At 40.6% G+C, this 15,094-nt stretch overlaps 2 protein-coding genes across 2 annotated transcripts in view; both read left to right on the top strand.

Annotated features, from left to right (window-relative positions):
• Positions 1–1,090: 1,090 nt before the first annotated feature.
• On the top strand, positions 1,091–14,847 carry ahctf1 (AT hook containing transcription factor 1). The gene is given in 34 exon segments (XM_077563449.1): positions 1,091–1,297; positions 1,759–1,882; positions 2,060–2,210; positions 3,262–3,364; positions 3,455–3,635; positions 3,719–3,926; positions 5,024–5,140; positions 5,249–5,333; positions 5,397–5,547; positions 5,698–5,830; positions 6,048–6,229; positions 6,441–6,502; positions 6,959–7,087; positions 7,317–7,407; positions 7,502–7,591; positions 8,484–8,624; positions 8,948–9,052; positions 9,130–9,226; positions 9,310–9,433; positions 9,541–9,597; positions 9,724–9,870; positions 9,973–10,163; positions 10,340–10,484; positions 10,581–10,712; positions 10,939–11,086; positions 11,175–11,325; positions 11,393–11,500; positions 12,132–12,270; positions 12,368–12,583; positions 13,317–13,416; positions 13,419–14,013; positions 14,353–14,462; positions 14,542–14,722; positions 14,724–14,847. Coding segments are annotated over 33 exon segments (4,794 nt in total). The 5' UTR covers positions 1,091–1,297; positions 1,759–1,764; the 3' UTR covers positions 14,830–14,847.
• The window catches only part of kif28 (kinesin family member 28), a 12,548-nt gene continuing 12,138 nt past the window's right edge, over positions 14,685–15,094 (top strand). The window contains exon 1 of the mRNA XM_077563450.1: positions 14,685–14,814. The gene's annotated coding sequence lies outside the window, so the exon portion shown is untranslated. The remainder of the gene's footprint in view (positions 14,815–15,094) is intronic.

Below are 15,094 nucleotides of genomic sequence, written 5' to 3'. Positions count from 1 at the left end.
GTGGGTGTGACAATCAGTGCTTCTTTATAGTCTATATAGTGAACCATTCTCCTTGACAAAGTGGTTCTGAAGTCCCAATATGGATGCTGGCATTGTGTAGCCTACGCTATATACTGTATGTGCCCTGTGAGTAATTGACTGGTAAGCAGTCCAGGTATAATCCGTCGTACAGAAAATTGATGGATCAATGTTGTTAAAGTTGTTGGGGTGCAGAAGGAATGAGTGTACACTGAGCATTATCCCAGGCTTTGATTGTGCAATGATGTTCCCCGCGTCCAAGCAGAGGTGGAGTTGTTGATTGGAGGGAACCAACGCCTCCAAGCGAGACACCATCTTGTGACAGGAGACATTGTGCTTATTGCAGACTATAGCTACAGACCCACGCAGTTCTTGGTTGCTTGTTTTACAAACTTATCCAGACAAAAAAGGATTAGTACATTATGTAAAAGTGCTAACTAAAACTAGCATATTGGATAGGCCAATTACCAAACTTTGTCTTTTACATACATTTTTTGCCCTAAAATATTAATACAAAAATATTACCAGTAACCTCTGACTTTAGACTTACAAAAATGTTTTTTCCCCCCCATTTAAAGTTAACGACGCCGTTATTTATTGTTCATTCTTTCCTGCCATTCACAATTAGGGACCGGTGTGTTTGAGCCATATTACAGTTGCTATGTCCAAATATCCACCCTACTCCCTATATAGTGCCTTACTGACTCAGTAGTACTGACGGGTCATGCCATTTTGTAGTGGTGTCCGAATGTCCAGGAAACGAAAATGTAGGGCACTCAAAATTACCCACAATACACTCACACTGATTGATATAGACCACAATGCATTGCGAGTATGAAAAAACATGGTGGGAGCGACAGCGCAAGCGCGAGAATCAAAGCGAGCATTAATATATACTACGGAAACAATTAATTCGTTTTAGTTGAAAATATGTACAACCAAGTAACTAAAGTACAGTTTCAAAACATTTTCATTCACAATAAATAGTCAGAGATTTATGCTCCGTAACAATTACGGTGGTCACGTGATATCCAACGAGTAGAAAGTAGTGAGTTAGCTGTCCGAATGGGGGCACTATATATTAGGCCACTAGTACTGGGCTATGTAGTGAACGAGGGGTTTGGTCCGCGTTAGGGGGGTAAGGGTGGACATTCGGACACAGTCAGTGTTTTTAGTTGTTCCTTCTCTGTGAGTGATTCTTGAGTTTGGCCACATTGTAGCGCATGTGCCCCCAGGAAATAATAAAATGAAGCTCAACGTAATTACTAATGAGTGTCAGGTGTGTGTGAAACTTGGAGGCAAACATTATTCTTTTTTTTTTTAAACACTTGTCTTTGTCGTCGTATGTGGAAAGGTTCGTGTTGTGTTTTGGACATTAATGGAAAAATGATTGAACTTGTGTTTGACCACAGACGGGACGTTTTTGGGGGTTTGTTTTTTGATACGACACGCGTCTTGAAGAGTTGGCTTGCGAGCTGGTGTGCGCAGGCTTTAATCTATTTAGCAGACATGTGCACGTTTTTTATTTTTTTATTTTTTACTATTTGCTAGTTTATTGTGTATATGGATATTTAGACAATACAATTATGTATTAAGTTAGAGTCTCTGAATGAAATTATGTCTAATTTTGGTGATTTGAGCTGAATACGTTTGGAGAATTACTACAATACAATAAACATGTGCAAACACTGGAGAAAAATGTTTTAACATGTATTCTGCATTGTTCTTGTTGTTTTCTAGTGAGCCATGGATGAGCTGACGGCACAGGTCACCAGTAGCCTGCCTTTCCCTGTGGCGACCCTCAAGGTTGTGGGAGAGGATGCGCTCACGCTGGACTCTCTGCTTCAGGGCAAGTTTACTCTTGGTAAGTGCATTTCTCGCAAAAGTATGTATTATTATGGTAAAGCGGAGACAATTTTCCTTTCAGCTCATCCAAATATGTTTTTACTCGGTTGGCAACGAAGTTATGGTGTAACAGTCTTTTTAGTTTATATTTGCATAATGAAACCTGAGGTTAATTTAATTTTTTGTGTGCATTGAGGCCGTGGAAGATATGCCTGGCTTGCCTGCGGTCCCCATCTTGAGTTCGTCCACGCAATGACCGGAGAGCGTCTGTCTGCGTACTGCTTTAGTGGTGGAGGGGAGCACCCGCCCACTGTACTCACCGCGAGGGACTTCAACTGGCTCAAAAGGTCAGAGCGTTAGTGTGTCTCGTTCTTCCTGTCTTCACTTTTTAACCGCAAATTGATTTCCCCCGGTATGATTTTTACTTTAATTTGTACGTGTCTTTGTTACCATAAATCAGAAACGACCACACGGATAAGTGGTTTGGAAAATGGAGGCGTTTACTTCAAACCTAGCTTGTAGCAGACATGTGAAGTTACTAAATCTCTCTTCTTTCATCTTTAAACATCAAAGTTTATGTAGGCATGGGGGGAAAGGATTTGTTAATGTTTTATGTTTGAAAGATTGTTTGAAAGTGTGGTATAAATAAAGATTACATGGCTTGTATCTAATGTAATGATCAAGTCTATGTTTGGCTGAGCTCAGTGGGTTCACTATCATCTACTGAAGGAATATTAAATTACTATTTTAAGTGTAATCTTTGCGTGTTCAAAATCATTGTATCCGAGATCTGATGAACAAGGTTCCTTGCAAGGATTTATTTAAAAGCTTCCAAAGACACGTTAGGACACCACATCTGAATGCAACGTGATGACCCCAAGAGTGTGTCAATTTACAAAACATCGACTCATTTATACAAAAAAGATAAAAGGTTCCTCCACCCGACTCTTGATTGAACAAAGGGCAGACATGTCGACTCCTAGTGACCAAATGTGTGATGTTATTAGTAAACAGATATTTTCATACAGACATGTCAACTCCAGGTTTAACAAAGGTGTAATGTTATTAGTAAACAGACATTTACATTCAGTTCCCCTTCTTGACTGGGGGAGAAATGCAATTAGGATCTAACCCCAGACTTTTAGACTCCAATGCCAAAAGGCTCTAAATAACATCATGCACATTCCTATCTTCAATAGCTTTGAGGGTGAGAGGATAAAATAAAGTTCACAAAATCATTTCTCCACTGTATTATTTTAAACACTCATGATTATATCACATTGATATGCCTATAAGTAAATTAATAAACAGTAAAACATCAAATTGAAAATATTAAATGTCTTCACTACTGTATTAAGAACTTGATTTTAATAATGCTATTGATTTTTGTATCGTTAGGTCTGCTTTGTTGGTGGGCTTGGAAGAGACAGAAGGCAGCGTGCTATGTCTCTATGACTTGGGACTTTCCAGAGTGACCAAGGCAGTAATGATACCAGGCAGGGTGAGTCTTCATCATCATCCCAGCTCAACCTAGGTTGCATATTTGTAGTACATTAAAACATTTTCTGGTTGTGTCTTTGCTCGGCTATAGATTACAGTCATTGAGCCCATAGTGAGCTATGGTGGAGCAAGCACTTCCACCCAGCACCTCCACCAGAGTCTTCACTGGTTCTTTGGCATCGCCGCTGTAGTTACAGATCGTGGCCATGTTCTGCTAGTGGACCTCTGTCTGGATGACCTGTCTTGCAGCCAGAGCGAGCTGAATGCTTCAGGTGAGTAGCGTCCATGTTGAGGGATGCGGTTCCTTCTGTGTATTCTCTCATTCTAAGCCTGTTGCTCTATTTGGATTTCACAGCCTTGCAAGTAGTGTCCAAAACTCAGAGAGAGATTCCCAAGCTCCGAGAAGTGAGCTGCAGAGAGGGCAGACACCTTTCCCTCCAGCTCAATGGACCAAGTGGCGTATCGGCTACAGCCCTGCAGTACATCCCCAGAACAAATCAACTGGCTGTGGGATTCTCTGATGGCTACTTGCAGCTATGGAACTTGAAGTCTCTCAGAAAAGAGTGAGGCTTTCTCCCGTTTCTCAAAATCTGAACAAATGCGCTCAACAGTCACTTAATTAGGTACACTTGCTGTCTAATTGTGGGGATGCTGGAATGTTATTGAGATTCTTTATTCTTACTTCTAGCATTTTATTCTCAATTTTTTTCCGCGCAATAACTTTCACATAATGCATCTGATTTACACCGTCCAAATTTCAACTTGCTTCAAAAATTCCCGCCTTCCGGGGTATTTATCATCTGATTCCACATTACTTATAGTATTGGCACAATTTAATGTTCAATATCAACTTTTCCCTATTCATTTTCAACGGGACTGACATTGAACTTTTTATAAGTCCCACCCACCTTCCACGCCCAATTCCATACATACAACTGACCATCATTACCAGCTGTCTTATATTGCTCAGTGGCACATTTGGTAAATTGCCTTGTCCAGGAGGTCGGGGGTTAGAATCCCACCTCCAACTATACATTGCAAATATATTCATGGCAATTATGCTAAAGGGTCTAAATGTATACCAACTGACTATCATAGTTCCCCTTTTACATGTAAATGAATGGAGGGTACTGCATGCCTTGGCGGCGCTATTGAGTGGATTATTTTTTGCATATTTTCCATTGGATATCATTAGTTCCACTTTTCCATCTAAATCAAAGGAGGGTACTTTCAGATAACACTTTCATATAAAATTCAACTTGCTTCAAATATTCACGCCTCCCAGGTGTTCTTTTTATTCATTTATCTTTCAACTACAATTAATACTTTGTAATTTTCACATAATTTATCTTTCAATTTACTTCATAAGCATTCAGCTTGGCATTCAGTTTCCAGCATGCCCACGCAATTTCTGCAGACATTGCACTTAGTCTAGTTGTTGTATAATGTTATTGTTGTATTGTATGAAATAGTTTGTTCTACAAATAACTATTTGCCTTCAGGGTGAAAAGAATACTTAAAATTGATTTTAGACTTCTAGCTTATGGTGCCTTTTGCATTAACTTTTTTCAGTTTTTTTTTCCTTTTTGTGGACAACCCTTTTTTTTTTTAATTTCTATTAAAAAAAATAAGTATACAAATCCTGTTCTTGTATGTATAGATACAACTTCCAGTTGGATGGTGGCAGAGTGCCTGTTTATGCCTTCACCTTCCAGGAGCCGGAAAATGACCCCTTGAATTGGTGCTATCTCTGGGTTGTCCAGTCTTCTCAGGAACAGTAAGTTTTCTACACAATTAGACTATTCTTATTTAGTTGTTTTTCCCCAAGCACACGGTCTTCCAGAGACACCCATTCTCACCTCTCACTTCCTTCACACCCTTACAGAGAAGGCGATACCGTCAGTCTCCGCCTGCTACAGATGGCTTTCAGTGAGCGGAAATGTCTAGCCTCAGGGAAGATCCTCTATGAGGTATGAGGAGTGTTACTATTTCTGTCTAAGAAAAGTACCCTTACCTGTCGTTATGCTGTTCAGGGTCTAGAGTACTGTGAGGAACGTTACAGTCAGGAGCTGAGTGCGGCAGCTTTTTCTCACAGAGCACAGACCACCAACACCCGTTTGTTGAGCTGCCAGACCATTGAGAAATTCCGACCCCATCCAGACAGGGATGACAGCATGAATGAAGGTCAGATTGGTCACATAATAGTCACAAAAGTATTGAAAAATAAAAAATATGGAGTTGGCCCTCCAGTATCTATAATAGCTTCCAATCTTCAAGATTTTTTTTGTGTGTTTTACTGTTTTTGTTTAACAACCTCCTCCTTCTATCTTTCAGTTGCATCTCCTGACACCAGCGTGTCCATCTTTAGCTGGCAAGTCAAGGCCTACGGACAGGGAATGCCATCTACATACATTGGGGTTTTTGACATCAACTGCTGGTACCATGCTCAAATGCCCGACTCATTCAGGTACAGTGGAGATTGTGTGGATTCCTAATTCACCTGCATTAAGTTAGCAAATGCATTTTGGATTGAACATTTAATAGCTCTCGATGATGACTATGAGTTTGTGTAATTATTCCTAATTGTTTATCATAATCAAATCAACTGTTATTAAGGTTATTGCCAGCAAGGCTCATCAGCTGACTGTGACACTACACTTGCATTGCGTTGTTTTTATTGTTAGAATGGGCGAGTCTCTGCAGAACTGTCCCTACTTTGCTGTTTGGTGTTTGGACCCAGTAACGCAAATGGCTTCTCAGCACCTCTTACTGGACGTGGCTGTACAGGATCACAGTCTCAGTAGGGGTCTGCCTTTAACTTCGCCCCCACCAGAACAGTACTTTAACTCGACTGCATATAACTTTGGTAAGATCCTAAGTAGGTTAGTTACTTGTCTGTTATCATGTTCTTAGTTATTTTTTATTATTATTATTAGTAGTAGTATTATACTATTAGTATTATTAGTAGTAGTTTATTATTATGCTCTGTTTGCTGCTTTTGCACAATAATTAAATTGCGGTAATACCTTTTTATATGTAGTTAAATGCAATAATTTCATCTAATTTTAATGTTCCAGATGCAACCTGTTTGTTCAATTCTAGCATTATCCATTCAACCTGCCCTGGATATCAGAAACAGGTTTGTGACTCATCCATTAGATTACTACATAAATCCAACCATTTTCTACACCACACCTCGAGTGAGCTGGTAGCCTGTCTGACATTTGGCAAAAAAAGGGGGGGGTGGGGTTAAGTACTGCATTGTTTGCTAGTCAATAATAGAGTTCTCACTTAGCGTAACATATGTGTTTTTAGAGTGTCAAGCAGGATCTCCACACAGAAGTACAGCACTGTCAATTACTATAAGTGCAGTTTTTATACTTCCATATGCTTCAATTTTAGACCTACATTTAAGAATTTCAACTAAAGGAAATGAATTCCCCATCTTGTAGTCCAAATCTAATCTAAATAAAGTTGAAGGAAGAAACACAAACTATGTCATTACATTTTCAGCAATTGCCTCATTGTGCCACCAAAATTTACCTGTAATTGTTTGAATGATTTTTTTTTTATTGCATTCCTCGTCCACCCCCAGACCTTGAGCTTTTTGAAGAAAGCTGCTCTCTGTTCCAGTGACTTCATTTCCAGCAACTGCTCACGTTACCTCAAGTCAGGCCTTCTGTCATCTCGCCTTGCTGATGCCCACAACTCCAGCCCCTCTCAGGTACATACATCCACATTATACAGATATATACTTTTTAAAGTAATGTGTTATGTAATGTGCATTTGAAGGCGTCTACTGCATTTTTCTAACATTATTCCCTCAAGATTTAGACCATGAGCTTTGAGTTAACATGGCTAGTTCAAGCAGTTTTTGTTCCTGTCTTCTACGAAAGATACATGTATGTTATGTTCACATGTAAATCACCACAGTACTTATCACCTGCTTATAGGAGGAGCAGCTGGACGCCATCCTGTCAACTGCAGTAGAAACCAATTCTTTGGGACTGATCACCGGTTGTATCAAGCAGTGGACTGCAGAGGGTGAGAGGCCTCTCCAGAAAGCCTGTTACATTGTTTCTGTTGGGCCTTTCATTCATAGGGACTTTGATACTTATTTTTAATTATGTCCCATCAGAACAACCAGGCTCTGCACTAAACCTTCGCTATATCTTGGATTGGGCCTGGAACAAAGTGACCCGAACCAAGGAGGAACTGGATGGCATTTGTATGTTCCTGGACATTCTCATTTGCAATAGAGTAGTGTTAATGAAAACTAAGCAAAAATATTTTTCATCATCACACATTTTTCACCGGACGAAGACTAGACTAAAAACCCTAATTAATAAACAATAACTGGGACTAAATTAGTATGCGTTTTCGCCAACTAATGAAGACTACATTCTCTGGATATTTTAGTTCATAAAAAAAAAACTAGACAAAAATGATTTTGTAAAATCCTGTCTCTGCTAAGCTTTCACTGTGACGCACCCCCTTTCAAATCTGCAGCTAGCGAGTGCAACATGTACAACTACATGGGACAGACAGGAGATGGATTCATGGTGAAAGGTTAAAAAAAAAAGAAGTAAATTATAGTTATAATGTAACATAAATCCAGCGGCTATAACGTTCGAAACAATAATGCTAATCTGACCGCTAGCTAATGCTGGCTAACTTACTAGCTCGTAGCATGGAGCCATAGTAGCCACTTCTTGATATAGTGTATGTGTGTAGATGTTTTTCTTCAAAAAGATGAGAACATTTTATGTGAAATAGTTTTAGATCCGAAATATTCTACATTATCTGCTGACATAAAACGTTGACAATTCTTGTTGAATTAAATTAGACGAATACAATTGTTTTCTTGGACTAAAATGCTAGATTTGTAGTCGACTAAAAGTTAACTAAATAAAAACGAGATGAGGTTGACCAACTATGATATAAACTGTTGAGTGTGATTGAAACTGTACTAAAACTGAGACAAAATTTTAAAATGTCAGATAAAATGAACATTACATTAGAGAGCATCATGTTCAAAACCTCAGGACGTAACCCCCCCCCCCCCCCCCACAAATAAATGCTAGCTTGAAGTTGTCATTTTCTTGTTTTGTTTTTCCAAGGTGCACCTCTGTTCGACAACTCGTCCCACTTCACAGACCCTCAGACCTTGCATTTGCTGCAGCACACCCAGAGACTGCTGCAGAACTTCAGCATAATCTTCCAATGTTTGCTGAATGAAGCTCAGGAGCTCACGCAAAAGGGTATGCACATATTTCATCTTACTGTGTTACGTTGCTTTCACAGTATGTGTCCACAAAACGGTTTATTTATGCAGAAAACAACACACTGTAGTTGATATCTCAAAATAGTGTCCTCCTGTTTTGGCTTCTAACATATTTAATTAACTCCAAGGTAAATTCCAGGTGTCTGGTGTGATGCATTGTTGACATCTATGAACAGTTGTACATTGTGTGGATGACTACTGAATTACAGTAATGCCAGTCAACTTTTACCTTCCGTTTGTTCCATATTCACAGATAAGGTGATTGGTTAAATAATGGTTGCTCTGTATTGCTTTGTACAGGTCTCATGAGTCTGATCAACAAAAATGTGGCGTCAAGTCTGATTTCAAAGTATGCTCAAGTGGTCCTCTGGTTCTGTCGCACTGGCCTGCTACCTGAAGGATCAGGTAGACATGTTTGGGAAGAACCTTTTTCATGATGTATCATTGTGCGTTACGGGTTGTAACCGGTGTCTTCTCTATAGATGTTGATGCCATGCAGATCTCCAGGCCTTTCTACAGTCACTCAGTCATTAGCAACTATTACTCACTTCGCAGGGAGGAGCTCACCTCTTTGGCTAAGTGAGTACTCATTTAAAAACTTTTGTCTGTTTGTTTTGTTCCAACTGTATTACAGGAATGTAATGTCAATGCTTTTGTCGCAGGGGAAAGTGGTCTGCCGATTGCCTGATGATTGACGGCTTGGTCAGACAATGTGGGGAACACTTGGCCAACATGTGGAAAAGGGATGAAGGTGGAACAGGACAGTACCCCCCACCTACACTTCATGTATGCTTATATGTACTTTATTAAAGCCAACAAACACGCTCAACATGCATACGATGCAAAACTATTCATGAACAGCTGATTGTTGATTATGACATTCTCATCTGCAGGCTTTGCTTGATATATATCTTCTGGACAGTGTTGATGAGGCTGCAAAGCATGCAATTGTATCCTTCAGACACAAGTCGGACTTACTTTTCTGGTTGCTTGTCATATTGTTTGTATTCATTATGGCTTTATTTGATCAATATGTCAATAACAGCTCTGTGTGATTAGCCTTGACTTGTTCTTAGGTAATCTACTTGTTACTGGATGTCATGTACTCCATCCCCAATAAGGAGGGAGCATCAGTGGAGTCTTTTCCCACTGCTTTTGACATCCCTTTCGGATTAGTTAAACTGGTGCAAGGCCTCTGGCTGCTGGACCACCGTGACCACGAGGTATGCACACGCAAATATATTAATAAAAAGAGGTGCACTGCCAACATGACTATCTTAGAACAAGTTCACATGTTTTTCCTACTTCCTACCTGTCCTGATCAGGGTTCATTAGAACACCTCCTAAATCCCGCCGCCTCTAATTGTCACTTTGAGTGGCAGCATGAGCGCGTCCTGCAAGCATTGATGTGTCAGGGCCAACATTCAGTGGCACTCCGATACTTTCACGTTGCAAAGCCATCCATTTCCTCCATCTCCCAGGCCAGACTCTGTTTGGCTGTACTGCTACACAACGGGTAAGCAGATCAACATGGCTTTTTCTTCTGATCTCTCATATTAATGATCCAAATTTGTATTCAAGATTACAAATTCCAAGGGTCCACTGTTGAGTTTTGCACAGCAAATAATTGTTGCTTTCAAAATTATTTGATTGTATATCTTTGATATTTAACCAGTGTTCCCCACTTCCCAGTTGTCTTACCGAGGCATGGTCATTACTACGGCAACACTCGAATCATCTCAACGCGGCCGAGCTGCTTGGCTTTCTGTACGAGAGCTGCCAGGAGCTCGGCCTCATCAAAGAGTTGCTCAAACTGCCCCTTAGCCCCACTGAGCAGGTCACTTGTGATTAATGCAGCACTATTTTAAAAGCTGTTAAAGTCCGCTCTGTCAAAATTTGCCGTTTGTTCTTTGTTTTTGTTGTTTGTTTTTAGGACACTTTGGAGAAGTTCCTCCAAGGTACAGGTGGTCTCCAAAATAAGGAAATACTGATATTTTATTACCTTCAGCAGGCCAACTACATGCCTGCCCTGCGACTCAACCAGAGCCTCAAAATGCACCTTGTGGTATGACACACACACAAACACCAAACTCCTGGAAGTCAGTGGGTACTTAAGCGCACTCAAATTGCAAAACAATTTATAATTACAATTAATCAGTTACGGGGTCGACTGTTCCATTCATCAGTATTTTTAACCGTAAAGATAATGATTTAAGACACATTTGACATTATACTTGCAGCTTGAGTCCCACAGTGTTTTCAACCATATGCCCGTGTTGCTTTATTGTTAGAATGACCGAGACTCAAAGCTTAAAGAGCGATCAGACACCCGCAATTCCATATTGGAGCAGTATGGCAAAGTTCTGCCCAGAGTTCAGAGGAAGCTAGCGATGGAGAGGGCCAAACCTTACCAACATCCCAGCACCATCCGCAAAGAAGGTAACATGGGCATAAAATCACTGAAAGCCTTCACAATCACATGCATCTTTTCGATTGCATCTTAATATAATTCCCCACTGTGGAGCAGTGACTCGTCCACAGCCACTGTCTACCATCAGCAAGCGTTCTGCCAATGAGAAAGTGATGTCTAGGGCGGGCTTCATCAACAATCTCTTGAACAAGATTGAGGAGGTGTGGATGGGCAAAGGAGACACACCTATGTCTTCCCCTATTAAGTGGTAAGCAAACAGCAAATGTGTTAAAGCATTTTATAATTGATGACTTATGTCAAATTGTGCCTTTCAGTCCAAAAACTCCTGGTTTCCTGACTCCACCACTTACGCCAGCATCCCAAGACAAGCGAGAACCATTCTTGGGAACTCCAATTACTATGAGCTCTAATCGAAAGTCCAGGTACTTCATAAAAGCCAGAGCAAAGCATTGTTTTATCAAACAGCCAATATTATAAGATGTCCATAAACTTGGTGGCCCTAACATTAAGGCCTTAATTTTCTAAAAGTGATATACTTGATTCTTTAAACTGATGCTTAATTTTCTTAAAAATGCAACAAACACACTCAAACATTGCTATAGTTCCTTTTAGAAATGTTGGATCTCAGTTTGACAAATGTGTAGCGCAACACAATATTTTTGAGTGACTTGAATTAACTGAGTATATTTGCTTGGCTAGCAAAATGAAATTTTGTTGAACCCTCTGACAAAGCAAAAACAGCCATTTTCACGTGTTTTTTTTTAATTTTTAACTGCAGCTTTAGTTGGTTTGCATTCTTCAGTGCTGTGACCTGCCTCGTATAATTACTAAAATGTATCATGCCGATTTTATGTATATGATCTCAAAATTATTAATGCAAAATGTCTTAAAGATGCCATTTGAAACATTATTAATCCCATATCATGCACTGCTAGAGTAGCTTTTTGAAAAAAGTAGTGTAGCGTCTTTAAATGATGATAATCTGTAATAACTATTAGAAATATTGACTGTTCACAATATCTTCACACTCCTTCCTCCTCTCAAATTTGACAGGCTGACCGACTTGGTGGTTCATCCCTCCTGTGACTCCCCTCGACATCTTCTCAGCCCTGCTAGACCCTCTTGGGCCATCCTAAAAAGCACCACTAAGCCGCCTGAATTCAGCCTGCTGCAAACACCACTTATTGTAAAGGTGAAGCCAAAAGTTGATCCCTTGTCACCTATCAAACTATCATCCGGCATATTTTCCATAAGATTTTTAACATATATTCTACTTCTTGGGCTATCAGCGTGCTCGTGCCCTGGCTGCTTCTGCCGCTGTCTTCTCAGCCTTCACCCCGCAGTCCATCCTCCGCAGTAGCCAGAGGCCCACTCCCACTGCCACTCCTTCTGCATCTCCAGGGCGCTCCATCACCCCGCCGCTTCGCAGCAAAGAGAGCAGGATCACTTTTAGAGAAGGGGCTAGGTCTCCTGAACCGGAAAAGGACATGCACTGGACCAACGGGGTAAGACCAGTGCTCTTGATTGACATTACCTGTAAGCACAAACTGCTTTTGATGTCAATGTCTGTTAATGGTTTGTACTGTATTGGAAATGTTCATAATAATTTTGTTGCACAATTACCCTCTAGATACCATGTTATTGTATTAAGGTCAGCTATTGTAGAAAAGTTGTTGTATTTTTTTGGTACTTTTTCACCAATAAAAAAAAAATGCATCATGAAGACAGAAAAACAAATCGCTCTTCAGTATGAGTCATATCAAGAACAGCTTAGACTCTCCCCCAAAATCTCAATTGCCTAGTTGTGGGTGCGTTTGGAAATGCGCTTTTAGCACGCACTGCTTCACTCCATGAACTCGAGTTTTGTTCAAATGTATTGTTTGGTTATTCAGAGTGCCCCCCCCCCAAAAGGAGCGCCGGAGCCCCGTTAGACGGTACAAAGAAAGGAAACTTATAGTTCTTCTTCTAAAATCTTGGTGGTTGGCAAATGGTTTTGATGCATTACCGCCAGTGGAAAGGAGGAGGTGGTAAATAACAGAAAGCAACACAATTAAAGAATGGGGATTTGGGCTACCAGTCCAGCTCAATTTTTATATATACACACCACATGTGTATTGTGTATGCCGCAGAACCAGCTAAACTATGAGGGAAAACAAATTGTTACCTATAGTCCCCCCAAAAAATGCAAATTGAACTATACTGCTTTGCCCAATTCATCTGGATCCATTTCCCCTATAGATGGCAGCACACGGTGAGATTAGCCTGCTCACCAGAAGAGCCAGCCTGTCTCGCACACGCAAGACTTGGTCTGCTCAACTTGATGAAGCTGAAGAAGCGGAATTGCCCCACCTCCTGAAGGTGGTATACCCTCACCGCAGCTAAGATGCTCTGGGAAGGAATCATTGTCAATCGACAGAACTGAAAAATTTATGAAACCGTCGGACACGACGCAAGCTCGACTTAACCTGAGCTTTGACACAAGCCAGACATCTCTCCAGGCGACGGACACCACTCTGGAATGCTATGAGGCTGAGGAAGAGCACAAAGACACAGATGACGTCGTGACTGTGAACCTCAAGTTTTCAAGTGAAAAAGAACCAGAGCAGAACTCTATTCCAGCTGCTAAGCCAGCTCCTCTGCAGATATTAAATGATGCTGAGAATGAAAACCAGGAGCTCGAGCAAGATGAGACATTTGAAGATGTGATGGAGATTGCGGTGGAGAACAAAAAAGAAGCGGAATGTAAAACAGAGAATCAACTAGACGAGTCGGGAAGCGAACAAGAAATTGACCAAGAAGAAGTTGAGTGTGAAATATCAAATGAACCAGACACTGAATCAAGTGGCAAACAGGAAGGTGGTAGGTTTGGTAGTGGGCTGTCTCCTCCTCTAACCCGCTCTGGAATTCATGTCTTGTCAAAGACAACCACCAGCAGGTTTGTGTTTTTATTTACTCTCTACAAATTACTGATACAAGGCATCATTTGGTCTACTTTGGAGAAAAGTAGTCACCTAAATGATCAATTCTATTAATTATTGGCATGAAATACAAAATATGTGTTTTTTCACATGTATCTTTATTTCAAGAACATTTAGATGTCAGTGTGATAGTAGGTTAACACAATCTAAACAAAGCCAGGCTTATTGCATTTGATGGTTTCAACCAGGGATGGGCATGTCATTGATTGTCAAGACAGTCTTTAAACTCCTAGTCAATCCAACAAAAATGATGATGATAATCCACAAAAATAATTGTCCCCCCTGCTTTGTTTCAGTGAGGTAGAAGAGGAAGAGCAAGCTTCTGCTGAAGCTCCACCTGTGCTCACCCACCAAAAATCCACCGCCTCTGTGACGTCTTCCGATCCAACAGGCACAGACTCCCACTGTGAGCAAAACACGTTGCACAACGGCCCGGATTTCCTGTGCCTCATTTGCATGCTCACAGGCTTTTTCTTGTCTCCTAGCTGTTGTGAGTCTGAACGATAGCAAAGAACTTTCCAGCTCTGAGTCTGAAGAGGAGGAAGATGAAGAAGAGGAGTCTGTTGAGGCAGAGTGTAATGAAGAAGACGACAACTCTGGTAGTGAAGTGGAGATCATTGAGGAGATCCTCAGTAACGGGAGTCTACCAGGCCTCCCCGCCAGCTCTTATTCCTGAAGAAGACGATCACTTCTTGTCGACTTTGTCGGACCAGGAAGCTTCAGGATTTTCACTTGTCCCACCAGATGTTGAGATGAAGGTATCGTGCAAATAAAAATTCAAATCAATGTGAGCATTTGTAGTGTTAATTTTGTCAACGAAACAAAAATAATTTCGTCCACACAATTTTCACCGGACTAAATCTAGACAACACGGGACTAAAACCCTCATTAATAAAGAATAACTGGGACTAAATCGGTATGCATTTTCATCAGCTAATGAAGACAAGACGAAAATGTTAACTTAATAACTGGACTAAAATTTACAGACATTTTAGGTCATGAACAAAATGTTAGTGAAAGGGAGCGCAGATAGTTTGG

This window comes from Vanacampus margaritifer, chromosome 4 (genome assembly GCF_051991255.1).
Source record: "Vanacampus margaritifer isolate UIUO_Vmar chromosome 4, RoL_Vmar_1.0, whole genome shotgun sequence".
Lineage (NCBI taxonomy): Eukaryota > Metazoa > Chordata > Actinopteri > Syngnathiformes > Syngnathidae > Vanacampus > Vanacampus margaritifer.
Note: the sequence above shows the minus strand (reverse complement) of the source record. Positions and strands in the feature narration are given on the sequence as shown.